Source organism: Megascapheus bottae, chromosome 17, assembly GCF_031878675.1.
Source record: "Megascapheus bottae isolate mThoBot1 chromosome 17, mThoBot2.hap1, whole genome shotgun sequence".
NCBI lineage: Eukaryota > Metazoa > Chordata > Mammalia > Rodentia > Geomyidae > Megascapheus > Megascapheus bottae.
In genome coordinates this window covers 43,511,369-43,537,095 of record NC_143525.1, presented here as the reverse complement: position 1 = coordinate 43,537,095, position 25,727 = coordinate 43,511,369, and the positions used below count along the sequence as shown (strand labels likewise).

The window sequence follows — 25,727 nt, the reverse complement described above, 5'->3', positions numbered from 1 at the left end:
TTGACTAATCTTAAAAATAAAAACCCTTAGAAAAATTCATGGAAGTATAGTTATTTCATAAAGAAAAAAGTCTCACGCTGAAATCACATTAGTGACCCAACTGTTTACCTTACTTTCTTAAATCATTCAGATTGATTTTAAAAGCAGGACTGAGCTGGGCGTAGTGGCTCCAGCTGTAATCCTAGCTACTCAGGAGGCTGAGATGTGAGGATCAAGGTTCAAAGCCAGCCCAGGCACAAAAGGACCTGAGATTCTTAGCTCCAATTAACCTCTAGAAAGCAGGAAGTGAGGCTTGGCTCAAGAGTAGGGCAGTAGCCTTGAGCTGAAGAGCTCAGGGACAGCGCCCAAGCTGAGTTCAAGCCCCATGACCCACAAAAAAAAAAAGCAGGATTGAAATAGAAATATAGGCTAAAGAATTGCTTCTGGTAGTTATTCACTGTTGAGCCTAAGAATTCAGCAGATGGCTATTATAGGAACGATTCTCTCCAACATGGTTCACTAACCATCTCGTCTACTGGGCAACTGAGATGTGGATAGTGCAAGCTGCAATGTGGCACAACTATAAAATATACCAAATGAAAAAATTTGATGCGGGTATAAAAGGTAAAATATTTCACTAGTACTTGATACTTTTTGTTGAGGCTAGTGCTTGAACTTAGTGCCTCATAATGGCCAGACAAGTTCACTTTCCTGTGAGCTATACCCCCAGCACTTTCATGCCTTATTTGTGTTTTTGCTCCAGTGGACCACAATCCTCGTACTAAGTCTTCATGAGAATGAGATTACAGGGCCGGGAGTTTGGCCTAGTGGTAGAGTACTCACCTAGCATGCACAAAGACCTAGGTTCAATTCCTCAGTACACATACATAGAAAAAGCCAGAAGTGGTGCTGAGGCTCAAGTGATAGAGGTTTAGCCTTGAGAAAGTCCAAGGACAGTGCTCAGAGCCTGAGCACTGAACTGACAAAAAAAAAAAAAAAAAAATTTCATGACCAACTACTTTAATTGATGCCCTTTACATTGATGTCCTTTACTGGAAGAAAGCAATAGAACCTAAAAGAGCAATTCAGAAAAAAACAGCCAAAGTTTATAAGACAACACCAGATGTCATCTTTGTTTTTGAATCTAGGACCCATGTGGCAAAACAACTTGGCTTTGAGATGATTTATAATTCCCTAAATTACAAGTCACAGCCTATATGAGAAAAGGAGACCTCGGGGACAGGGCACAAGATTTACTAGAGGGGGAGGGAGTGCCAACTCACTGTACCTTCTTGGAGCTGTTTGGGAGAGTGAATTTTGGCATTATTAGTCAGGAGCATTCGCCTTAATAAGGCATCCGTCCCTGTGATTTCTTCTTCACAGATCCAGTCATCCACAATACATAAATGTGGGTAATTAGTTGCAAGAAGACGTAGTAAAGCTGAATGTAACCCTTAAAAATAAACGAAGTCAATCAGATTCTCCCTTCTCATATACCAGAAGCTCCTCTACTTTGTTTCTTAGTAAGCCAAGACTTGACAGTTGCGCCTTCCCTACTGCAGTGTTTCTCACAGGGCAATTCGAGCACCTCTAGCTGGGGAAGCCTGCTGCCTGTGGAGTACGGGAAGCTGTGTGAATGACTACAGCACAAACTCGAGAATGGAGCCCAGGAGCTTACATTTCTGTGCATGTATATGACCATTCAATAAGGTACTGTGAACCAGAGAATGTACGGGAAGCTGTGTGAATGACTACAGCACAAACTCGAGAATGGAGCCCAGGAGCTTACATTTCTGTGCATGTATGTGACCATTCAATAAGGTATTGTGAACCAGAGAATGTGCTTAAGTAAAAATCCCTAAGCAATCTGAACTGAGTGCATCTATTCAAAAGTTCTCAAGCCTTCTTCTACTTCCTGCCGGCCTAAGTCCCCCATCAAGAAAAGTTCTTGGTTGGAGCAGTGCTCAAGAGCTGAAGCGAAAGGGAAGAATAAGAGTGGAAAAGATACCCATGCAAGGAAGAGCACATTATTTAAAACAGATCTGCTCAGAAATCAGTATAGGCTTCTGCAAATATATATTAATATGCCCTCTCCTCCAGGCCTGTGTAGAATCATTGCTACAGATGGGTAACATTAAAGATATTTCCTTTGAGTACCTAAAAGTAGCATCTAAAAGTTAAACTTTCCTTTTACCAAATTAAATCCTTGTTTCCAACATTTTGGCTCTAACACAGTTTCAATATTTATGGCTACTGCTGTGTTTAATTAAGAAGAACATAAATGATGATACCATGACACCTTATCTAATTATATGTAGTACCACAAATTAAGTGCTTGGTACATAGGTATCTAGTAAGTGTTGTGGCAAGTACACTGTCATCATCATCCTCCAAAAAGAGTATAATGATGTCAGGTGCTGGTGGCTCAGGCCTATAATCCTAGCTGAATCAGGAGGCAGAAATCTGAGAATAGAGGTTTGAAGACAGCCTGGGCAGAAAAGTTTATGAGATTCTCATCTCAAGAAACTACTCAGAAAAACTGGAAGCCGCAGAATTGGCACAAGAAGAAAGGAAGGAAGGAAGGAAGGAAGGAAGGAAGGAAGGAAGGAAGGAAGGAAGGGAGGGAGGGTTGTAATAGCAGCAATAACAATCTAAGTACCTAAAATCTAACCATTCCTTTATTTATGTATCTTTAATCAAATCATATCACTGCTTAATCCCAGGAGGAATAATATCTGCTTCACTTCTCATAAAAGCTGTATAAAGCTAATGTTTCTATGCTTGAAAATACATTGTAAAGCCCGGTGCAATGGCTCACGCCTGTAATCCTAGCTACTCAGGAGGCTGAGATCTGAGGGCCAAGATTCAAAGCCAGCCCGGGCACAAGTAACCCCCAGAAAATGGGAAGTGGGGCTTGGCTCAAGGGCAGGGTGGAGCCTTGAGCTGAAGAGCTCAGGGAAGCGCCCAGGCTGAGTTCAAGCCTCATGACCCACAAAAAAGAAAAGAAAATACATTGTAACAATCAATAGTGGTAGTACTTTAAACACACATTGGCATGTATAGTCAATTAAAACTACCCCTGCATATCATAAAAGACGTTTTATAATAGACTAATCTATATTTCAAACAATTTATTAAATTAATTGCCAAAGCTGGGTACTGTGGCTCATGCCTGTAATCCCAGCTACTCAGGAGGCTGAGATTTGAGGATCAAGTTTCAAGGAAAAATATTTACAAATACACTAAATGGAAAATAGCTATTCAGGAGGAAAAGTGGTTTGCAGGGAGTGAAACAATGGCTTTCATGAGGAAAAAAAAAAAGTGCAATTTACTCTTGAATTCTTCGTTAGTTTAGTGTGGAGCACCCATTACAGCTTGCAACGTAAACAGTAACATATCTCTTACCAATAAACTTTAATACTAAGAAGAAAATAAAACAAATACCTCCCAGTTCCTGCTGTAGCCCTTGAGCCTGTCGAATAAGGAATTTGATAGGAATCTGATCCATTAAAGAAGAAGAATATGATTTGGGTTTCCTTTGCATGGCAGCTATCAGTCAGAGAGAAAAAGTGTAAAATGAAGTGTCAGAGACCAATCTTTCAACCCACATTAAAAACAAAAACAATATTAAACTATTTTTAATTTACTTAATCTGTGAATGTACTACATAAAAGATAAAGAATCACTACCAAAATAGTAAATATACAGGAAAATAAGAATATACAAAAATAGCAAGATCTAGATAATGCTCTGAAACTGAAATGAGTGGGGAGCCAACTCATTGTATGTAGGAAAAGCCATGTAGACAAATACACTCTACCAAAGAACTGCAAATGAGTCAGACTTCTCAAATCTGGGCTGGGAACGTGGTTTAGTGGTAGAGTGCTAGCCTAACAGGCATAAAGCACTGGGTTTAATTCTCAGTACCAAACAAACAGAAAAAGCCAGAAGTGGTACTGTGGCTCAAAAGGTAGAGCACTAGCCTTGAGCAAAAGAAACTCAGGGACAGTGCCCAGGCCCTGGGTTTACAAGTTTCAGGACTAGGAGGGGGGAAAAAAAGCACAGTGAGGGGAAAGCAGTCCTTCCCACTGGAATGGAGGCTGTGCAAGGAGGTGGGGTTGGAGTTAGGCTTTTATGGGACCCGAGTAAGGAGATAAAGGTTATTTAGTTCAGTACAGGGGAGATGACTACAGGTGTGGACAGAAAATAAGACATCAATCTATCTATGGTTACAACCATTAACATGAGGTATAGTTTGTATACACAGTGATAATTGACTCCCTATTGTCAGGGAACAGAGGGGAGTGATATTGATATTATTTCCAAAGTCTCAAGCTTTTAGTGTCCATATAACTTCAACTTAAACATACTTAGGGTAGTAACTAATACATCTGTCTTGCCTTGACTGATCTTTTCAGGGTCCAGTTCTTAGCCTTCTGAGTACTGTGGAGGTGGTATTCCAACCTCTTAACCCTTTCCTGGCTTCACAGCTCAGCCTCAGAGTTCCCTACAAGTTAGTCAAGACTTAGGTCGAATTGTCCTGCCTGTAATTCATGCATACAGGGGTTATTCCTGACATCCATAGGTGTCTGCATAACAGGGTGGGGGCCAATCCATTATATTCCATCTTTAGATACGTTAAAAAAGATTTGGTCAAGATTTGGTCAACTTACGCTCTTACTCAGTTGTTTTGCTCACTAAAAGGAGGACTGAGCTATGAGGGGCAGGTGAAGACCCACGCATGCGCATACTTATGCACCAGTGCCTTGTATGCAAAGATTAAAAAATGACGCAAGAGCTCACTGGACTATTTGGTCTGGCTGGGCACTGTTGACTCATGCCTGTAATCCTGGAGGCTGAGCTCAGAGGATCGAGTTGAAAGCCAGCCCAGACAGGAAAGTCCATGAAACTCTTATTTCCACTTAACCTCCAGAAAACCATGAGTGGAACTGTAGTTCAAAGGAGCTCAGGAATAGCACCCAGGCCCTGAGTTCAAGCCCAGCGACTAACAAAAACAAAACAGAACATTCAGCCTTTATTATACAAGCGCCAATACTTTGGAAAGTAACAAAATACAAGCAAATAAAATAAACTAGTAAAACTACTTGCCAGTGAACAGCTTACCCAAAGTCTTGGTGTTTGCTAGCAGCGCCTCCTCGTAAGACAGGATGTAGTAGAGCACCAACAGCTGCGCCGTGATACTGAAACGCTGGCTAAGGCGGATGCTGTCACCCTGGAGGCATGTTTACACACGGGTGACTACAGAACAACTAACAACCACTCAATAACATGAACCTCACGAAGCTGAAGTGTGGGCACGGGAGGATGGGAAATGCAGTCATTATATTCAAAGTATTCTATGTAAAATTTGAACTACACAACTTGAGAGTAACGATGGGATAGGGAAAATTGGGAGAGGATGAAGGGGTGACACTAATCAAAATGCATTGTACTCATAACTTGACTTCTAGAACTGAAACCCCTTAATGCTCATGAATATATTTTTAATTAAATGAGTGCATTTTTCTGTTTTAACAGCAAAAAGCATTGAAATAGACACCTTATCTGAAGTTGCGTTTCCCAAACTCAATTAAAACTACCAGGAAATTGTTACATTTCATTAAACTCAGGGACTACTTAAAATGTAACTGAAATTTGTGATGGAATAATACAGGAAATACAATGTTTACCTAGTCTTTCAGATGGAATCAAAAAGAGAAAGAATTTAAAAAAGGTTGCAGGTTGGTATAATTCTAGCTACTTGGAAGGCTGAAATCTGAGAATCACTGTTCAAAGAGTGAGACTCTTATCTCCAGCTAACCACCAAAAAGCAGGAGGTGGAGCTGTGGTTCAAGTGGTAGAGTGGTAACCATGAGTGAAAAAGTTAAGGGACACGCTCCAGGCCTTGAGTTCAGGACACTCTCCCCTGCAAAAGGCATTAATTACTAGTCAATTGCACTTGCAGTGGGCTGCTTCTGAAAAACTTCCAGGAAAATCAAGTGTTATATAAAATTAAGGCCTAAAAATATTTATTGCATATCAAGTATAAAATCCTGACTTCAATCCCTGGTACTACGAAAAAATCTGATACTCTGTGTTTGTAAAAGATGCAATTCATTTTTCATTTAAACAAAATCAAGAAAAACATTTTCTGAAATTTCCCATTAAAAGAATCCAAGTATAGTTACGATCCTATAGTGCTCTGAGGAGACCACAGCCACGAAGGCACCACGGCACTTGAAAATGAAGCTCCGAAAGAATTCTTTGAACCAGAGTTGCAGGACACCTGTCAACCCTGCACCCGAGAGGCTGGAGCAGGAGGAGCTCAGACTTAAGACTAGCATGGCCACGTGGCAAGACCTTATCATTCATATATATACAAAGACACATAGCTCTTCAGAACATGCGAAGAAAATGTATTTTGCTTGTTTGTTTTGGCAGAGCTGTGTTTGCATTTGGGGCCTGTGCTTATTAGGCAGGCACTCTACCATTGAATTTCACTGCAGCCCTACTTTTGCGCTGTGTGTGTGTGTGTGTGTTTAATTGGAGATTAGAGCCTCACAGTCTTTCCTATCTAAACTGGCTTTGAAGCAGAATCCTCAGATCTCACCCTTTTGATTAGCTAGGATTACAAGCATGAGCCACAGTCACCTGGCTTGTGCTAGTTACTTTTGAGATGGAATGCCACTTACTGACTAGAGCATGCTTTAAATGCAATCTGTTGTTCAGTTCCCACTCCGATTGGCCTAACAGTCACCAGCCTCAGCTTCTTCTAAGAAATCTTGTAGATTGACTTTTCCTGTCCAGGCTGGCCTGGAATGGTGATCCTTTCAATCTCAGCACCCCCGCCCCGCTGTAGCCAGTATGACAGGCATGTGCCAAGCTATTAGTGGAGAAGGGATCTCTTGAACTTTTACGTCCTAACTGACCTCACACCACAATCTGACTTTAGCCTCCCATGTAGCTATGATTAAAAGAACAAGCTACTGGCACCTGGCCGCAATTTTATTTTAAATTCACAATTACCTAGAAGTCTTCTGAGGTTAAATAAATAAAAGAAAAATATAAATAAATAAAAGAAAAACAAGCTAATGCATTCAAAAGAATCAGTACTTTACCCCAATGACTTCTTGGAAAATACTGAGTATTTCCTGTTCAGTGACTGGCTGGTTTGTGGCTTCGGGGTTCGATTTAGATGCAGGAGTAAGGATAGAATTTATATACACGTCAATCAGAGGAAGCAACTGAGGATGAAGTGGAGTTGAGGTTTCACACAGCTGTCTGTAAATCCAGTCCTAAAAAGGAATGTTACCGGCACCGAATCAGTGATGTCAGTAAGAAAAAAAAAGTACATAGCATTATAGATGCAAAATTATACACGCACACAGTTTTATATAAACATCAGAATCAGAAAAACATAAAAACTATTAACATTTATCAGCTCCACATGTTATCTAGTTTCCCCAAGTCTTTGATATTAAAATATGAATGGCCTTTTTATCTTAATCAAGAATATATATATATAATTTTTTTTTTTTAAGTAACAAGAAAACCATTTGAAGAACCTACTTTCCCTGTTCAGAGTACCATATGTATTATCAAGGAAGATCTCACATTGGAAAAGAAGTCAAAGGGATCTTTCTTCAGAGAAATTTCTTCAGAGAAATTAAGAAAGTACCTTTGGGGGCTGGGAGTTTGGCCTAGTGGTAGAGTGCTTGCCTAGCATGCATGAAGAACGGGGTTCGATTCCTCGGTACCACATACATAGAAAAAGCCGGAAGTGGTGCTGTGGCTCAAGGGGTAGGGTGGTAGCCTTGAGCTGAAGAGCTCAGGGATAGTGCAAGTACCTTTGAGAAGCACTGAAAGGAGATCACTTAACTATGGGTACAGTATATGTAGAAATGCCAGATGAGTTTATACTCTTAGTTCTTAGCTATTTTACTTGATGAAAATATAAACATTAATAAATGGTCATGTGCTGTTACTCAGAATTTAAATAGCACTACACGTTGTGTGTGTGTGTGAGTGTATGTGCGCGCGCGCGCATATGTATCTGTTAAGATCTTTTACATTTGTAACTATATAAATGGCTGGAAAGTTAGCCTAATCCCACACATTTCATACATAAAAACCACAGTAAAAGCATATAAACTGATAGCAAACTAGCTAGAAAGAAAGAATTAACCCAAGTTGCAATTTAAACTATAAATATAAAGTCATACTTTTATTGATACTTTGTGCTTGGTGAAGGAACGACTCCTGAGAAGCTGGTAAATACAATGAATAGGCAAAAAACCAGTGATGTTAGCACTCAGGTTGCTGGTGACAGGGACTCGAACTGCATGAGCTGTGACAACCTGAGAGAGGAAACAGCATTAGTATCAACACATGGGAGCAAATAAACTACTTTGAAAGAGTTTAGAAGGTAGACTACTTACACTTAGTATAGTTCTTAGGAATGAATAACAAATAGTTAAATGAGCTGGGCATGGTGGCTCACACCTGTAATCCTAGCTACTCAGGAGGTTAAGAACTGAGATTTCAGTTCAAAACCAGCCCCTGCACTAAAGTCCATGAGACTCTTATCTCCAATTAACCACTAGAAAACTGGAAATAGCAGTGTTGCTCAAGAAGTAAGGCAGTAGCCTTGAGCTAAAGAGCTCAAACAGAGAGTTCAAGCCCCGTGACTGACAAAATAAATAAATAAATAAAATATTCAAATGTTTTAAATATTTCTAAGTGATGAAGAAGCAGCCAAGCATGATGGTGCAGGCCTATAATAAAAGCCCCAGCAATTTGGTGACAGAGACAAGAGGATCAAAAGTATTAGACCAAACTGGGCTATACAGAAAGTCCCTGCCTGGGCCAGGTGTTAAGTATCTCATGCATGTAATCCTGGCTACTCAGGAGGGCTGAGATCTATGAATTATGGTTCAAAGCCAGCCTGGGCAGTGAAGTCCATAAGATTCTTATCTCAAATTAACCACAATAAGTCAAAAGTAGACCTGTGGCTCTAGTGGTAGAATGCTAGCCTTGGGCAAAAGGGCTCAGGGACAGTACCGAGTACCCAGGCCCTAGTACCAGCAGGGGAAAAAAAGACAAACAAGTTTCTACTTGACCTTTTCCCTGAAAAATACAAATGATTATCCCAAAAGCACACTAGTGATAACTAAGACTGCACCTTAAATATCCAACCAAAGTGTCTCAGCATACAAATCTGGGATAAGGGGATGGCTCAAGTGGCACAGTGCCTTCTTAGCTAGTCAAGTTCCTAAGTCCATATATATATGCCTAATATATATAAAACAAAAAAAAACCCTAAATCAACAGCCAGCACAGCAGCTCATACTTATAATCTGAGCTACTTAGAGGCAAAAACTAAGAAGGTCATGGTTGGAGGCCAGCCAGTGAAAAGCTAACAAGACCCCCAACTCAACCAATAAGCCAGGAATTATGATATGTGTCTATGATCCTACTGATGCAGCAGGCCATGGGTGAGGGGACTGCAATCTAAAGCGAGCATGGGCAAAATACAAAATCCTATTGGAAAATTTACGTAAAGCAAAAAAGGGCTGGGCACATTTATATAAATCCAACGAAGGGAAAACATCTCTAAGCATAATAGTAAGATACAAAACATAAAAGAAACAATAAACAACATAGAAATGATAATGATTTCTATATGGCATTAAATAAGTTTCAAAATGTGTTCAAAATGTCAAAGATCAATTATCATTACAAGCTGAAAAGGAATGGAAAGAGACCACATTCTTTTAAGGTAAGATATACAAGTTTTCTCCCAAAGTATGTTAAAAAGAAAAGTTAAATACCAAGGAACAAAAAGAAGTACCTGCTCAGTAAAAATCTCCTGTGTAAAGATAGTCTTCATCCTGCTCAAAGAGCTTGGCTTAATCACAATCTAAAATCATCAAAAGATTGGTCAAAGTACATTATGTGCATCATAAAACCCCTTTGTACAATTAATTTATAATAATATAACCAAAAGAACTCCAAGACCATGGAAAAATATATAAAACACAAGCTACTCTTGTGAATTTATTATTTAAAATACTTATGATACACAGTATTGATGTTTAAATGTTCAAGTACTCTGTATCAAAAGCGACTTCTCAAATCCGTCATTAAAGGGTGTTCTTCTTCAGAAAAGAACCAATACAAAAGGTATGCAGTAAAAGCATAGGGTAGTGGGTCATATCTATTGTCTTAGCTACCCAGGAAATTGGAGCTGGAGGATTGCTTGAACCAAAAACTTAGTCAGGACCAACCTGGACAATAATAAATAAATATTTGCACGGGGTGCCTGAGGCTCACACCTATATCCCTTGCTACTCAGGAGGCTGAGATCTAAGGATCTTGATTCAAAGCTAGCCTGGTAGGAAAGAAAACCGGAAGTAGAGCTGTGGCACAAAGTGGTAGAGGGCTAGCCTGGAGCAAAAGAGCTCAGGGGGGCCAGGAGTTTGGCCTAATGGTAGAGTGCTTGCCTAGCATGCACGAAGACCTGGGTTTGACTCCTCGGTACCACATACATAGAAAAAAGCCAGAAGTGGTGCTGAGGCTCAAGTGGTAGAGCTCTAGCCTTGAGAAAGCCCAAGGACAGTGCCCTGAGATCAAGCCCAGGACTGGCCAAAAAAAATAAATAAATAAAAAAGGAGCTCAGGGACAGTGCCCAGACCCTGAATTCAAGAACTACAACCAACAACAACAAAAAAGTAAGTATCTGCATTTAAAAACAAAACAAAACAAAAGTATTTAGGAAATAGTAATTATTCCAAATTTAACAGAGGAGAAGGAAGAGGTGTTTTTTTAAATGATAATATATGTATTGATTTTAAAAAACAGAAACTGCACTGTTAATGGTCGTATGCTAGATTACCTATGGATGGTGGAATTACATTTTCCCTTGCTATATTTTCCAGTCCTTTTTCATTACAGACCTTTTACAAAAATGCATATTTTTTTTCTAAAAGTTTCTGAAAAAGCTTCAAACTATCAAGCAACTCTCATTGTGTAAATGAAAACAATTGTTTTAGAAAGAAGAGCATCTTACCTTCATCCCCAAAGTGGAACAGACAAGGTCAATGATAGCACTGAGCTGGTTGCTGTGGAAGTACATAGCCACCAGTAACAACATCTCCCCAAAAGACGCGGACACACCGGACGTGCTGGTGAAACAGAAGAGAAAACAGGAATTACCAAAGACACAAGAAGACAAGCTTGCACTGCTGAATAAAACAAATGAAGAATTCGGGTTTTTTCCATATATTTTTTATTGTACTTAATAGAAGGGTTACATAATATTCACCAGATAGAAGGTGCATTACTTCACAAACATTGATACCCTTTCTCATGACATGGTCCCCATTTCCCCCCTTCCCCCCCTCATCTTGATTTCCCCTCCCCTTCCCTATCTAATTTCAATTGACCAATTAACCATATATAACAAATAAAGAATTCTTACCTCTCAAAGTAAGCTTCTTCTTTTATCATCCAACTTAGCCACACCACCATTAGCTGTTCCTGTTCAGGTGTGCTAAATAGAATGTAGTGGAATGTCACTGATTTTCAATCAGATAAACTAACACATGGATGAAAAGCATTCTGAAATTATATCTGAGCTGGGTGCTGGCAGCTCACACTTGTAATCCTAGTTACTCAGGAAGCAGGGATCTGAGGATCATAGTTCAAAGCTTGACCAAGTAGGAAAGTCTATGAGACTCATTTCCAATTAATCACCAGAAAACCAGAAGTAGAGCTGTGTCTCAAAGTGGTAGCATGCTAGCCTTGAGTGAAAAAGCTTAGGGACAGCACACAGGCCCTGAGTTTAAGCCCCAGGACCAGCATTTCAATTTTTAAAAAAGGCTGAGAGTTTAGCCTAGTGGCAGAGTGCTTGCCTAGCATGCATGAAGACCCAGGTTCGATTCCTCAATATCATATACATAGAAAAGCTGGAAGTGGTGCTGTGGGTCAAGTGGTAGTGCGCTAGCCTGGAGGCTGAGATATGAGAATCACAGTGCCAAACCAAGCAAGCCAGAAAGTCTGTGAAATGCTTATCCAAAAAACCAGAGTAGAGCTGTGGCTCACGTGGTAGAATGCCACTTGAGTGAAAAAGGTGAGACATGCCTAAGTCCACCTAAACCCCAAGTTCAAATCCCAGTATTGGCACCAAAAAAATAAATAAATTACACACACACACACACACACACACACACACACACACACTACAACTCTCCACACAATTTTGTTGTAAGCTCTTAATACACAAGTATATATGCATTTTATTTATCTTGTCAATGCTGGGGATAAAACTCCATCCTGCTTGCACATGCTAGGCATTTGCTCTCCCAGCCCCCTTGATGTGCATTTTAATAAATCAACAAAAGCACACCTTGAGAAAAATAGAGCAACTTAAGAGAGGTTGATACCTGACGAGCATAGAAAAGGCCAGCAGCATACAAAAGGAAAGGGAAACGAAGCGAACGCCAGCAGGGGTGGCGGGAGGCCGGCTTGTCATCAGCTGCAGTAACTGTTCAGCTTCTTCTTCAGTTGGTCTAAAAAGGAATATATAATTTGACTTTACGGTTTTTTAGCTGGAGAACGAGAAGGTGAATTTCCCAACATGCTAGCATTATAAAATGTGAACTATATAAAATTTTTACCATGTTAAATTGTCAAAAACAAGACCAAGAAATGCTAAGCTGGACGTGCTGGCTCAGGACTGTATCTCAGCTACTCGGGAGATGGGTGCTCAAGGACAGAGGTGACGGGGAACGACATCTGGATCGCTACCTACTCCAAAGGCTGAGATCTGCGATTACCCTTAGAACCAGTCCAGGCAGGAAAGTCCCTGAGACACTTATCTCTGATTCACCCTGGAGAAGCTGAAAGCAGAGCTGTGGTTCAAGTGGGAGAGCAGAAAAATGCTTACGGACAGCACTCAGACCCTTAGTTCCCACCTCAGTCAGCATGGTGGGGGGGGAGTGGAAGGGGAGTAAAACTGTTCTGCATCCTGTAAACTATTTTTGTCAAAAATTTAACACTCTACAGAAACGCGTAAAACATAACATTAATATTTATAAGGGCACTCTAATTGAACTATCAAAAGGCTCAGTGAAGTTGTTTTACTTATTGATGTGTAGGTCATGGGGCTTGAACTTGGCCTGAGCTCTTCAGCTCTAGGCTACATCCCTACCCTTGAGCTAAGCCCCACTTCCCGTTTCCTAGAGGTTAAATGGAGGTAAGAGTCTCAGGTCCTTTGGTGCCCGGGCTGGCTTTGAACTTTGATCCTCAGGCTCCCGAGTAGCCAGGATTACAGTTGTGAGCCTCCACGCCTGGCTATTTTTATTTTTTATTTTGTAGATCATAAGGCGTGAAGTCAGGGCCTGGGAGCTGATCTTGAGCTTTTCTGCGCTCTACCACTTTGAGCCACAGGTCCACATCTGGTTTTCTGGTGGTTGAGATGAGTCTCACGGACTTTCCTACCTGGGCAAGCATCAAACCACTATCTTCACATTTCAGCCTCTTGAGTAGCTAGGATTACAGGGATGAGCCAACAGCACCTGGCTTTTCTGCCCTTTCAAAAAGCTTTACATCATCTGCAAGGAACTGACTAGACTAGAACAAATCATATTAAATGAGGTAAGCCAAGCTCAGCGTATGTTTTCTGTCATATGTGGAAGCTAGATCTAAAATACTAGGACAAAAAAATTATATAGGTCTCTGGGCACTCACCCAGTGAGACCCAAAGGAGGACATTATCAGGAGAGGAACAGAAAGGCACAATGCCTATGGGAATCTGATCATAAAAAACAGTATTTATCAAAATGAACTCCAGGAAATAGAAACAAGAGGTTATGTCTTTGTTGCTGCTTTTGCTTTCTTCTTGCTCTGTTGGTTTATTCATGTCTTCAGGAGTATAGACACAGAAATGGATGGATAAAGGGCGAACAAATGTAGCAGTGGGACTCACTAGACACTGTGAAAATGAGCTAGACAAATTGTGGGTGGGGATGGGAGGAAAAACCTGAGACAGCAAGGGGAGGCCAACAGGACGCCCATGCTGACTTCCAAGCTCAGTTCTCAGATCTCAGTTTCGTGAGCAGCCAGGAATACAGGCGTGAGCCACCGGCGCCTGGCGCATCATGTCAATTTTAAGCAATTTATGATCTCAGTTCTAAAGGGCAATGTAGGAGAGACTTGCCAAGAAAAGTATCAGTGGAGATCATTCAAGAGACAGTTGTGATGCTCTGCTAAAAGCAGCATCTTAAGCTGGGCATGGTGGCTCATGCCTGTAATCCTAGCTACCTAGAAGGTTGAGATCTGAGCATCAAGGTTCAAATCCAGCCTGGGCACTAAAAAGTCTATTGAGACTCTTATCTCCAATTAACCACCAGAAAACCAGAAGTGGTCTTGTGGCTCAAGAGGTAGGTCCCTTGAGCTGAAGAGCTCAAGGAGAGGCCCAAACCCAGAGTTCAAGTCTTCTTCCCCCCACCAAAGCAAGTTTCTTTATGCTGTGATTAGAAACTTATAAATTGGTCAGACCCCCTTCTGTATTACATAATTCTGTTTACCATCAAACCAAAACAAATACAAATCTGATAGGTAAAATATCAATGATTGTGTACTTGAGTCCAGCAATCCCCATCAAAGCACAGTAGAGGCGTAAGAGTGCGCTGGCCTTCACCACGTGCTCTTCTTTCAGGCCTGAGTATACAGACACAGTGGGCTCCATCTCCACATCGGCCTCTTCCACAATGCGCGTGCTCCGCACAGTGGGAAGAATGCCCATCAGTTCCAGGAGAAGCTGCCTTCTCATTTGCCAAAGGACAGAACTGCTGGTCTCTCTTTTTCTCTGCAAGAAATAGGAATCACAAAAGGAAAAGCGTATTGAGAATTTAAAGACTTTTAAAAGGGAGCTAAAAGACCTCCCCATTTAAGAACTTGTTTTTTTGTGGGTTTGTGTGTGTGTGTGTGTGTGTGTGTGTGTGTGTGTGTGTGCTGTGTCTGCTGGAACTAGGATCTGAATTCAAGGCCTCGGCATTATCCCTGAGCTTTTTTTGCTAAAGATGGGCACTCTACCATTTGAGCCAAAGCTCCACTTCTGCTGAGGTTTTTTTTTTTTTTTTGCTAGTCCTGGGGCTTGAACTCAGGGCCTGAGCACTGTCCTTGAGCTTTCTCAAGGCTAGAGCTCTATCACTTGTGCCACAGCACCACTTCTGGCTTTTTCGATGTATGTAGCACAGAGGAATCAAACCCAGGTCTTCAAGCATTCTAGGCACGGACTCTACTTCTGCTTTTTGATAGTTCATTGAAGATAAGAGTCTCAGGAACTTTCCTGACAAAGCTGGCTTTGAACCATAATACTCAGATCTCAGCCTCCTCAGTAGCTAGAATTATAGGCTAGAGTCACTTAGGGCCATAGCTCAAATGTTAGACTGCTTGTCGACCAAATCGAAAGCCTGAGGTTCAAAGTCCAGCAAACAAATAAGCGAATATTTTCCAAAGACCTGAGGTTCAACAGGACCTCGGCCATCCTAGTGAACTCAAAAAGTTAAAACTCCAGCCAGGCGCTGCTGAGGCACACCTGTATTCCGAGCTGTTTAGGAGGTCGAGATCTCAGGATGGCAGTGTGAAGCCAGCCAGGGCAAGAAAGCCTGTGAGAAACAAAAACAAACCAGAAGCAGAGCTGTGGCTCAAGTGGTAGAGTGCTAACCTTGAGCAAAAAACCCAGGAAGGTGGGTGCCGGTAGACTGAGATCTGAGGATCATGGTTCAATGCCAAGCCAGGCAGAAAAGTCTGTGAGACTCATCTCCAATAAACTACTAAGAAAAAGCCAGAAGTGGTACTGCGGCTCAAGTGTAAGAGAGCTGGTCTCAAGTACAAAGAGGCTCAGTGACAGCACCTAGGCCTTGAGTTCAAGCCCCAGGACTGGCAAAAAAAAATCCTGAAGGAGAATTAGACACACAGTTCAAGGGGTAGACTGCCTGATAAGCAAATCAGGGTTTGAGTTCAAACCCTCTCACTCCCAAGAAGAAAAAAAAGGGAAGTAGCAGCACTGTGGCTCAAGTGGTAGAGAGACAGCCTTGAGTTGAACAGCTCAGTGTCAGTGCCCAGGCTCTGAGTTCAAGAAAAAGTTCTAGGGGGCCAATAGCGTAGCCTAGTGGTAGAGTGCTTGCCTAGCATACAAGAAGCCCTGGATTTGATTCCTTGGTACCACATACACAGAAAAAGCCGAAAGTGGTATGTGGCTCAAGTGGCGGAGCTTTAGCCTTGAGCAAAAAGTGTCCAAGGCCCTGAGTTCAAGCCCCAGGACTGACAAAAAAAAAAATAAAAGTGGTTGAGATGGAAGCCAAAACTTGGAAAAGTTTATAAAATGAATGTTATTATACATACTTACCACAACATATGAATAAATGAAAATTATAGAGTATAACATCTTTTGCTTCCCTACTGGAACAGTTTCCCTGAGTCCGACCCACCCCAGAAAGTCCCTGAAGACTCTCTCAGTGAAGCCAGAACAAGTCTTTCCTCACTAATTCTAAGATACTGCCTTTTTCCCTCCAATTCATTCACAGTACTTAGTACATTCTTCCAAAGGCTTCTATTAAGCAGGTAATGAAGAGGTCTGAAAAATAGTATCATTACTCCCACTAAGTTGTTTCTTTGCTTTGGAAAATATGTTTCCATTAAAAAGTAGATTATGTTTGAGCTGAGCACCAGAAGATCACGCCTGTAATCCTAGCTACTCAGGAAGCTGAGATATGAAGACTGAGGTTCAAAGCCAACTTGGGCACAAAAGTCTGTGAGAGGGCCAGGAGTTTGGCCTAATGGTAGAGTGCTTGCCGAGCATGCACAAAGACCGAGGTTTGATTCCTTGGTACCACATACATAGAAAAAAGCCAGAAGTGGTGCTGAGGCTCAAGTGGTAGAGCTCTAGCCTTGAGAAAGCCCAGGCCCTGAGTTCAAGGCCCAGAACTGGCATAAACAAACAACAAAAAACAAGTCTATGAGACTCTTATCTCCAGTTAACCACCAGAAAACCAGACGTGGTGTTGTGGCTCAAGTGGTAGGGCACTAACTTGAGCTGAAGAGCTCAGGACAGTTCCCAGACCCAGAATTCAAGCCCCACAACCGACTCAAACAATAATAATAATAGTAGTAGATTACCTTTGAAAGGGAAGTGGTGCGATTCAAGAAATAGACTGCTTGCCTAACAATCAAAAAGTCCAGAGTTCAAATCCAGTACTACCAAAACAAGTTATGTTTCTATCCACACTGGTACTGCCCTGTGATCTCAGGATTCAGAGAAGCAAGGCAAGATTGTGAATTCTAGACCAGCCAAGGCTACATAGCAAGACTGTACTAAACAACAAATAAATAAACAACTCCCGGGGCCGGGAGTTTGGCCTAGTGGTTAAAGTGCTTGCCTAGCATGCATGAAGACCCGGGTTTGATTCCTCAGTACCACATACATAGAAAAAAAGCCAGAAGTGGTGCTGAGGCTCAAGTGGTAGAGTTCTAGCCTTGAGAATGTCCAAGGACAGTGCTCAGGCCCTGAGCTCAAGCCCAGGACTGGCAAAAAAAAAAAAATAAATAAATAAATAAACAACTCCTGATCCTAAGCCTACACACACACACACACACACACACACACACACACACACACACACATAAACACACGCGCGCGTGTGTGTATACACAGAAAGATAGATACAGATATATTATATATAGATCTATATCTTACCTGCTGTCCATTTCGGATAAATGTTCCAAACCAAGTCCGGACTTTTGCATTTGTTCCAAGAAGCAAACCACTGACAAAACAAACCAAGTCACTCACTCCATCTTCACAAGCTTCATTTTTAGTGTGATCCAATGTCAAAGCAACTCCAAGACCTGGCAGGTGACATTCTTCCACCTGAAACAAAAAAGTAAACACATTAAACTCAGAATCGTAAGGAAAGGAGCCAGGCTGTTTCAAGATCTACCATACCTGAAGTTTATAGGAAAAGATTTCAGAAAAGGTAATACATCATTAAAATTCCCAACCTCTACAAGATTCTGAAACCATCTTGACCTAAGCACATTGTCCTCATAAAGGTTTTGTGTCACAAGAACAACAGGATTTCTTACCACCATGCCCCGGACTTTGAGGGCCTGAGAAGGGTTCATTTTACATAAGAAGCGTAAGGCATCTGTCCGGCGCCTTCCTCCAAGACTTTCTTCATCTTGTCGTTCTCCGTTTTTTATCAGGCCCCTGCAAACTGGATATGTAAGCACTTCTATTATTTTACATTTTGTTAGTAGGATGTTATAAACCATTTTTTTCACCCTTTGCAATCATCAATGTAGATTAGAGACCAAAGAAGTAAAACTTCAGGGAACTTTTGACCAGGGCAAAATGACACTAAGGAAGAAAAAGATTCAAAACACGAAGAGCAAAGCAACCTGTGGGAACAATAACACCCAAAAAGACCACAAGGCTGAACATGCATTTGGCCTGGAGGTATTGGGTGCAAATGTACGATGGTACAGTGGGGAGGGAAAAGAAGGAGATCTAGAGTTGCCAGCAATCTGGGCTATTTCAAAACAGCCTGCATCAGAGAGAGAAAAAAAAATCTTCTGTGCAACCTCAACCAAATCTCTTCAGAATTTGACTTTTAAATTATAGTTACCTTCATTAAAACTATCAGGAACATTGGCCACCAAAAGACATAAGAACCAGGCACCATTTTTAACGTGTAGTAAGGCCTCAGCTACGTCAACAATAGGAAGCAGAGAAGGGAGTTCTATAAGAAAAACAAGCCAATATCACTATTAAGAGTGATGATTTGCTCTGTTATAAATTCAATATCAACATATCACCAATATGCAATTAAAGCACTTTGTTCTCATCATTTAGAGCTGAGATTTTCGGTAGGTTTGCCATTAGCTACACAGGATATCGAGACTTAAGTAAAACTTAAAAGAGTTCAGTCTCTCAGGTACACTATACACTTCAATAAGTGGAAAGCACAAGAGACGTTGCAGAAAGTTAGAGAAGGGCTATCAATGTTTGAGAATGTACCCACTACCTGACAAATGTAACTACACCCCTCTATACATTACCCCAACAATATAACACAATTTTTAAAAAAGTTGTATTGCATTCTGTTGGTCTAAATATACTTTCACAAAAACCTTCTTTTCATTTTTATATCTTCTTGCTATTATTTCTATCATATATATTTATTATTTTAAAAATCTGGAAAGGTACCTAGAGGAAATCTGTAATCCTATTTCTCCAAGTTGAGAATATTAAGCTCAGTGCAGGTCAAAGCCAGCCTGGCCACGTGCAGTGGCTCCCACCTGTAATCCTAGCTACCCAGGAGGCTGAGATCTGGGGATCAAGGTTCAAAGCCAACCCAGGTACTAAAGCACTAATTAACCACTAGAAAAACTGGAACTGGTGGTATGGCTCAAGGATAGGGCTGTGGCCTTCAGCTGAAGAGCTCAGGGACAAAGCCCAGGCCCAGAGCTCAAGCCCCCCAACTGGAGGTAAGGGGGAGAAGGGGAGCCAGCCTAGGCAGAAAAGTCCCCAATTCACTACTCTACAACCAGAAGTGGCATTGTGGCTCAAGTGACAGAGCACTGACCTTGAGCACAAAGAGGCTCAGGGACAACACCCACGCTTAAGTTCAAGCCCCACAACTGACAAAAAGAAAAAAAAAAATCCCTCCATGTGTTTGGTCCTAATTTTCATTAAAACCAGGGCTATATTATTGTGTCTATCACCTTGCCCTTGCTTTTCCTAATGTACTACTATATACATTTTTCGAAAGCATTAATAAACATTGACATCATTAACTAAATGTATCCTGCTACTATGTCATACTTTACAAATAATGTAAGTCCCTTAATCATCATTCTACTATCATTCATTTTTAAGTGAAATTGTTAAGGCATATTTTTAGTTGATGATGATTAAAATATTAACATTTCAGGACAAAAACACAATGTCACTTAATAAAAACTGTATCTGCAATATATTTGGCCACTGAGCACAGTACCTGCTTGTAAAATACAAAGTACATCCGCAGCTTCCTCCAAATACACAGGGCTCTCAAAGAGCTCAGAAGACTTGAAAAAAAATTCTCCATTAGACTCAGATACCTTAAAAAAAAATTTTTAAAAATAAGCAGTTCATGTCAGGTGAATTAAATAAATCCCTTAGTATTTCTGCAACTGACTGCTGGGCTCATAGACCACAGCTTCTAATATGTAACACTGCAACAAAAATTTCAGTACTTGAGTCATTTCAACCAATTTAACCATTACTACTCAAACATAGAAGTACCAGTTTAATGAAATTCTAAGGCAAGACAAAGAAATGACTTAGAAATACTTTTTATAAGTCCATTTTAAACAAAGCAGTATAACAGAGATAAATTCATTCAGTTCTAAATGAACTATGGGAAAAATAAAGAAGAAAAACTTAGAGGCATAGTTCAAGTGAGTAAGGGCTTTGCTAGCGAGCAAGCAAGAGACCCTCATCATCAGTATTAGGGGAAAAAAATTACCTACTAACTTTCTTTGAAAATTTCCTCAATTAATTTTGGTTACCATATTTCCCATAGGACAGAAAACACTAAACAACTAAACATGTCAGAGGAAAATGATCAGTTATTTTATCATAGCCATCAAGTGATGTACTAAGAAAAATATCTAGTAAAAAAATGTGTTTGAAATTCTAGAGGATCAGTCCAGTGGAAAAAAATGGAAAGAAGTTATTTATAACAGTAAATTGCAAGATTTATAATATATCTTCAAACTACTAGCTTAAAGTGGATATTGGTGAAAGGGAACTAAGCAACAAAAGGACAGTAATGAGGGAAGGAACGAGAGAGAAGGGGAAAGCTGATACCAAGCAAAAGAAAAAAAATGTACTTATCACCCAATATATGTAAAGGTAAACCCATGGTATAGGTCTATCACCACATAATCACCGGGCACCAAGAGCTTCCACCTGCAATTCCAGCTACTCAAAAGGCTGAGATCTGGCCAGGAGTTTGGCCTAGTGGTTGAGTGCTTGCCAAGCATGCACAAAGACCCAGGTTCGATTCCTCCATACTACATACATAGAAAGAAAAAAAAAAAGCTGGAAGTGGTGCTGTGACTCAAGTGGTAGAGCTCTAGCCTTGAAGAAAAATCCCAAGGACAGTTCTTAGGCTTTGAGTGGCCTCAGGACTGGCAAAACAAAAACAAAAACAAAAGGTTGAGTTCTGAGGATAACACTTCAAAGCCAGCTGCGGCAGGCAAGTTTCTGAGACTTCTCTCTATTGACCACTAAAGCTTGAGCTGGAGCTATGGTTCAAATGGTAGAACACAGAAAAGATCAAGCATAGCACCCAGCTCCTGAGCTCAAGCCTCAGGACCAGCACGCGCACATGCGCGCGCACACACACAGAACAGTAACCCAATAACAAAGAGCTAATAAAAACCTCTACCAGAATTGTTTTTGAAAATAGAAGTTAGTCTTTTTGATGTACAACTAATGAAACTAAACTACACTAGTAACTCTGCCTCAAAAATTCTAGCCTAAATTGGCGGGTGCTGGTGGCTGATGCCTGTAATCCTAGCTACTCAGGAGGCTGAGATATAAGGATTGTGGTTCAGAGTCAGCCTGGGGCACTAGTCTGTGAGAATCTTATCGCCAACTAACTACTAGAAATCTAGAAATGCACTGAAGCTCAAGTGGTAGGGTGGTAGCCTTGAGCTGAAGAGCTTAGGGACAGTGCCCAGGCCCAGAGTTCAAGCCCCACAACTGGCAAAAAAAAAAAAAATTCTAGCCTAATCTCCTATAAAACATGTTAAGATCAAGACCTAATTTAGTTGTCTGTATGACAGATCCTTGTCATTGTGAAACTTTAAATTCGGAGTTTCAATGAACAGTAATTGCCCACAAGCTCCATGACTTTATCATGAGGGGCAGTGAAGTCAGCTGGTGCCCAGGCTAGCCAATAAACACCCTACATTCAATCCAGGTTTGATACTCATTAGCCACTATTATCTACGAGGTATGTTTAACACCCATTCTGTGTCTCTGTGAATTAGACACATTTCTGCAGCTCTGTTTCACTACATTTATCACTGCCCCACATGAAGGTAAGTGAAAAATCATAATTTATTCAAGTCTGGATATAAATTTCTTTCTAAATGTGAAGAAGTCATTGTATCCATTCTAAACAGGTGAAAAAGAAAATCCTTATAACAGAAAACTCAGAAGAGGCATAAATGAGAGAAAATCATCATTAAAGAAGGAAAGCCTCACAGGCATGCTTTGAATATCCTTGCAGCCTTTGATATAAATCAAATAGAAATACTGATAGAAGGGGCTGGGGGTTTGGCCTAGTGGTAGAGTGCTTGCCTAGCAGGCACAAAGACCTGGGTTTGATTCCTCGGTACCACATATATAGAAAGAAAGAAAAGCCGGAAGTGGTGCTGAGGCTCAAGTGGTAGAGAGCTGATCTTGAGTACAAAGAGACTCAGACACAGCACCCAGGCCTTGAGTTCAATCTCTAGCCTTGAGAAAGTCCAAGGAGTGTTCAAGCCTAGGACTGGCAAAAAGAAAAAAAAAGAAAAGGAAAAAGAAAAAGAAACACTATACACAGGCTCAGAGTTCAAGCTCCATCACACACACACATACACACAAAATTACAATTATGGGGCCAGGAGTTGGCCCCATTCCAGCTACTCAAAAGGTTGAGATCTGGCCAGGAGTTTGGCCTAGTGGTTGAGTGCTTGCCTAGCATGCACAAAAACCCAGGTTTTATCCCTTGGTACCATATATATAGAAAAAGTAGGAAGTGGTGCTGTAGCTCAAGTGCTTGAGCTCTAGCCTTGAGAAAGCCCAAGGAGACTGCTCAGGCCGAGTTCAAGCCCCAGGACTGGCAAAACAAAATAAAAAATACGGAGAAGCAAGATGGCTCTGAAACAATAGGGACCCAGCCTAGCTCTCTCCCACAAGAAAATGCAAAATGCCTGTCTTCTTCCCACTATGTTTGTCTACATTTCCACATGCAGACAGCCAATCATAAATACTTTCCTATGTTGTAAAAAACATATACGCACCTTGTTCATAATTGCCAACAGTTCACTAAGCACAAGTCGCAATCGACGAGGTGAATCGCTGTGTTCAAATTCTAGTGTCAACCCATGCTGAAGCTGCGATACCAGGATGCTCTCTCCACCACCTCCTCCAAGTTTATGCCTAAGGAAGCAGAAACATGGAAAATAACAATCAGAATGCTGGACTGGAAAGAGGCGGATAAAAATAAGCTGTTATGTGTACCAGGCACTGGTGGCTCACACTTGTAATCCTAGGTTGAGGCTAAGAGCTGAGGATCATGGTTCAAAGCCAACCTAAGCCAGAAAGTCCATGACACTTCAATTAGCCACCAGAAAACCAGAAGTGGTGCTGTGGTTCAAAGTGATAGTGCCCTAGCCTTGAGAAACCTCAAGGACAGTACCCAAGATCAAGCACCAGGATTAGCAAGAAATAAAAATTAAATAACTAAATAAAACTCCCAGGTGAGTCCAATCAATCTTTTTATTCTAGGGGAAGTTATCCTACTCATTTCCCACTGAGAACACTGACCTAAACACAATAGTACATGATCAAACTTCTCCACACAGCACTTTTTTTTCCCAGTCCTGGAGCATGACTCTGGGCCTGGGCGTTGTCCTTGGGCTCCTTTTTTGCTCAAAACTAGCGCTCTACCACTTGAGCCACAGCACCACTCCATTTTCTGGGGTTAAGAGTCTCATGAACTTTCAGCCCGAGCTGGCTTCCAACTGCAGTCCTCATATCTCAGCCTCCTGAGTAGCTAGGATCACAGGCATGAGCCACCTTTCCCAGTTCTTCTTTTTTTCTGGAGGAGCTCTGAGAGCTTTGAAGAACATTTGACTTTCCGTTCTTTGAAAATCCAAGTTCCAAGCTCCACACTATAGAACATAAGGGAGAACATAAAGGAGAAAGAACAGAAGGTACCTAAGCTGCTGTTCTTTGCTGGCATCTTGTTCTAAAGCGTGAAAGTCTACAGACAATAATGCGACGATGGAGTTGACGGCTTCGACTCCAGACAAAAGGCGAAGGATAAGTTTTTTATCCTGAGCCCAGCTTTGGCTCTGGTCAGCAGGAGCACAAAGTGCCATCCGCACCAAGCAAGGCAGGAGAAGTCTTAATTCCGGGTCACTTAATGAGGCCAGGCAAACAACATCCACCTTCTGCATTGCCTCAAAAGCGAAAGGGCTGACGAACTGAAGACTGGCGCACTCCATGGCACCACCGTTGAACCTACCGATGACAACCAAAGGGACAAAAGAATGAAAGAGGCACAGTGTTCCCTTACATACAAACCTCTTCTCAAAAAGCTGAGCCCAGGGCCTGCAATTTTATCTATTCGGGCCTAGCTGTGGAGATGTGAAGACGCCCAGCCAGGCAGGAAAGTCTATGAGAATCCTATCTCCAATTAATCACCAAAAAGCCAAAGTGGAGCTGTGGCTCAAGTAGTAGAATGCTATCCTCGAGGGGAGAGAGGAAAAAAAAAGCTCAGGGACAGTTCCCCAAGCTCTGAGTTCAAGCCTCAGGACTGGCATGTGCATACACATACATACATACACACACACACACAGTGTCGCTTCTTCAGTAGAGTCCTATGTTCAGCATGTTTCTGTCCCAATTAAAAGTCAGGCTTCTCTACCTTTTTATATTTCTATTGGAATCTGGAAAATAAGAAAGAAAACAATGTATAGAAAGAGGCAAGGCAGGCAGATGTGTCTGTGTGTGGGGGGGGGGGGGATACAATAACCATAATCAAAACTCCAGAAGTCTAGAGAGAGAGAGAGAATAACCATAATCAAAACTCCAGAAGTCTAGTTTTACAGGCCTACCTGACACATGCAAAGCAGATTCGTCTCTCCTTCCCGCCCTCCCTGAGTAGCTGGCAGCAGTGCTAAATCACCTGGCTAACCAAAGCAATGTCAGATCTAAGGCTCTCAAGGCCACCACGCTATCCTGTGTCTCCCAGGTCCCAAGCGCAACCAGCGAGGAGGGGGGAAGTCGAGGCTCCCCGGGCGGCTGCCTTCGGGAATAATCGACCACCACATCAGCCAAAAGGAAGCGAGGCGCCCGGCCCCGCAGACCCAGCCGGCCACCGCTGCGCGCCAGGCGGCGGGGGCAGCAGCACCGCCGGGCGCTCGGGCGGCGGGCCCCGGGGACCGAGGAGCCCCGCCCGGAGCTGGAGAGAGGTGCGCGCCCGGTCCTCACCGGGTCCCCCCGCCCCCTCGGTTAGAGAAGAGTCTGGCCGGCTGCCGACCAGGAGCAGGGACGCGAGGGAGCGGAGGAGCGGGCGGAGCGGGCGGAGCCGGCCCTTCGTACCTGGAGATCCACCCACCAGACTGTCAGGACCCCGCCCGGACCCCGCGTCCTCCGGGCGGGACAGGGCAGAAATCGAGAGCGCGGGCCGCGGTCGGGCCTAGGCGATGATCCGGATCCCCACCTCCAGCTGTCCCCCGAGAGGATCCGACACCGAGAACTCAAGAGTGCTGGGAACAAGCGGGTCGTTCGAGAACGAGGGGAACAGGGTGGGAACACCGCACAAAGGAACAAGGCAGTCTGAAGAGAAGGAGAAGCGGAGGAGACTTTCCCAAACTGCAGCCAGCAGCTTCATTCATCGCCCGCGCCTGGCTCC

The 25,727-nt window shown here is 42.1% G+C and overlaps 1 protein-coding gene across 1 annotated transcript in view; it reads right to left on the bottom strand.

Annotated features, from left to right (window-relative positions):
• Nucleotides 1-25,727, bottom strand: part of Ints2 (integrator complex subunit 2) — a 35,383-nt gene extending 9,656 nt beyond the window's left edge. The window contains exons 1-17 of the mRNA XM_090351153.1: nucleotides 25,415-25,727; nucleotides 24,026-24,331; nucleotides 23,107-23,245; nucleotides 20,046-20,148; nucleotides 18,672-18,785; nucleotides 18,130-18,260; nucleotides 17,741-17,914; nucleotides 14,622-14,848; nucleotides 12,423-12,548; nucleotides 11,459-11,530; nucleotides 11,048-11,162; nucleotides 9,830-9,898; nucleotides 8,202-8,336; nucleotides 7,098-7,274; nucleotides 5,104-5,212; nucleotides 3,424-3,528; nucleotides 1,268-1,432 (exon numbers count right to left, since the gene is read on the bottom strand). Of these exons, the coding sequence (XP_090207279.1) occupies nucleotides 1,268-1,432; nucleotides 3,424-3,528; nucleotides 5,104-5,212; nucleotides 7,098-7,274; nucleotides 8,202-8,336; nucleotides 9,830-9,898; nucleotides 11,048-11,162; nucleotides 11,459-11,530; nucleotides 12,423-12,548; nucleotides 14,622-14,848; nucleotides 17,741-17,914; nucleotides 18,130-18,260; nucleotides 18,672-18,785; nucleotides 20,046-20,148; nucleotides 23,107-23,245; nucleotides 24,026-24,315 (2,251 nt within the window). The 5' untranslated portion in view covers nucleotides 24,316-24,331; nucleotides 25,415-25,727. The remainder of the gene's footprint in view (nucleotides 1-1,267; nucleotides 1,433-3,423; nucleotides 3,529-5,103; nucleotides 5,213-7,097; nucleotides 7,275-8,201; nucleotides 8,337-9,829; nucleotides 9,899-11,047; nucleotides 11,163-11,458; nucleotides 11,531-12,422; nucleotides 12,549-14,621; nucleotides 14,849-17,740; nucleotides 17,915-18,129; nucleotides 18,261-18,671; nucleotides 18,786-20,045; nucleotides 20,149-23,106; nucleotides 23,246-24,025; nucleotides 24,332-25,414) is intronic.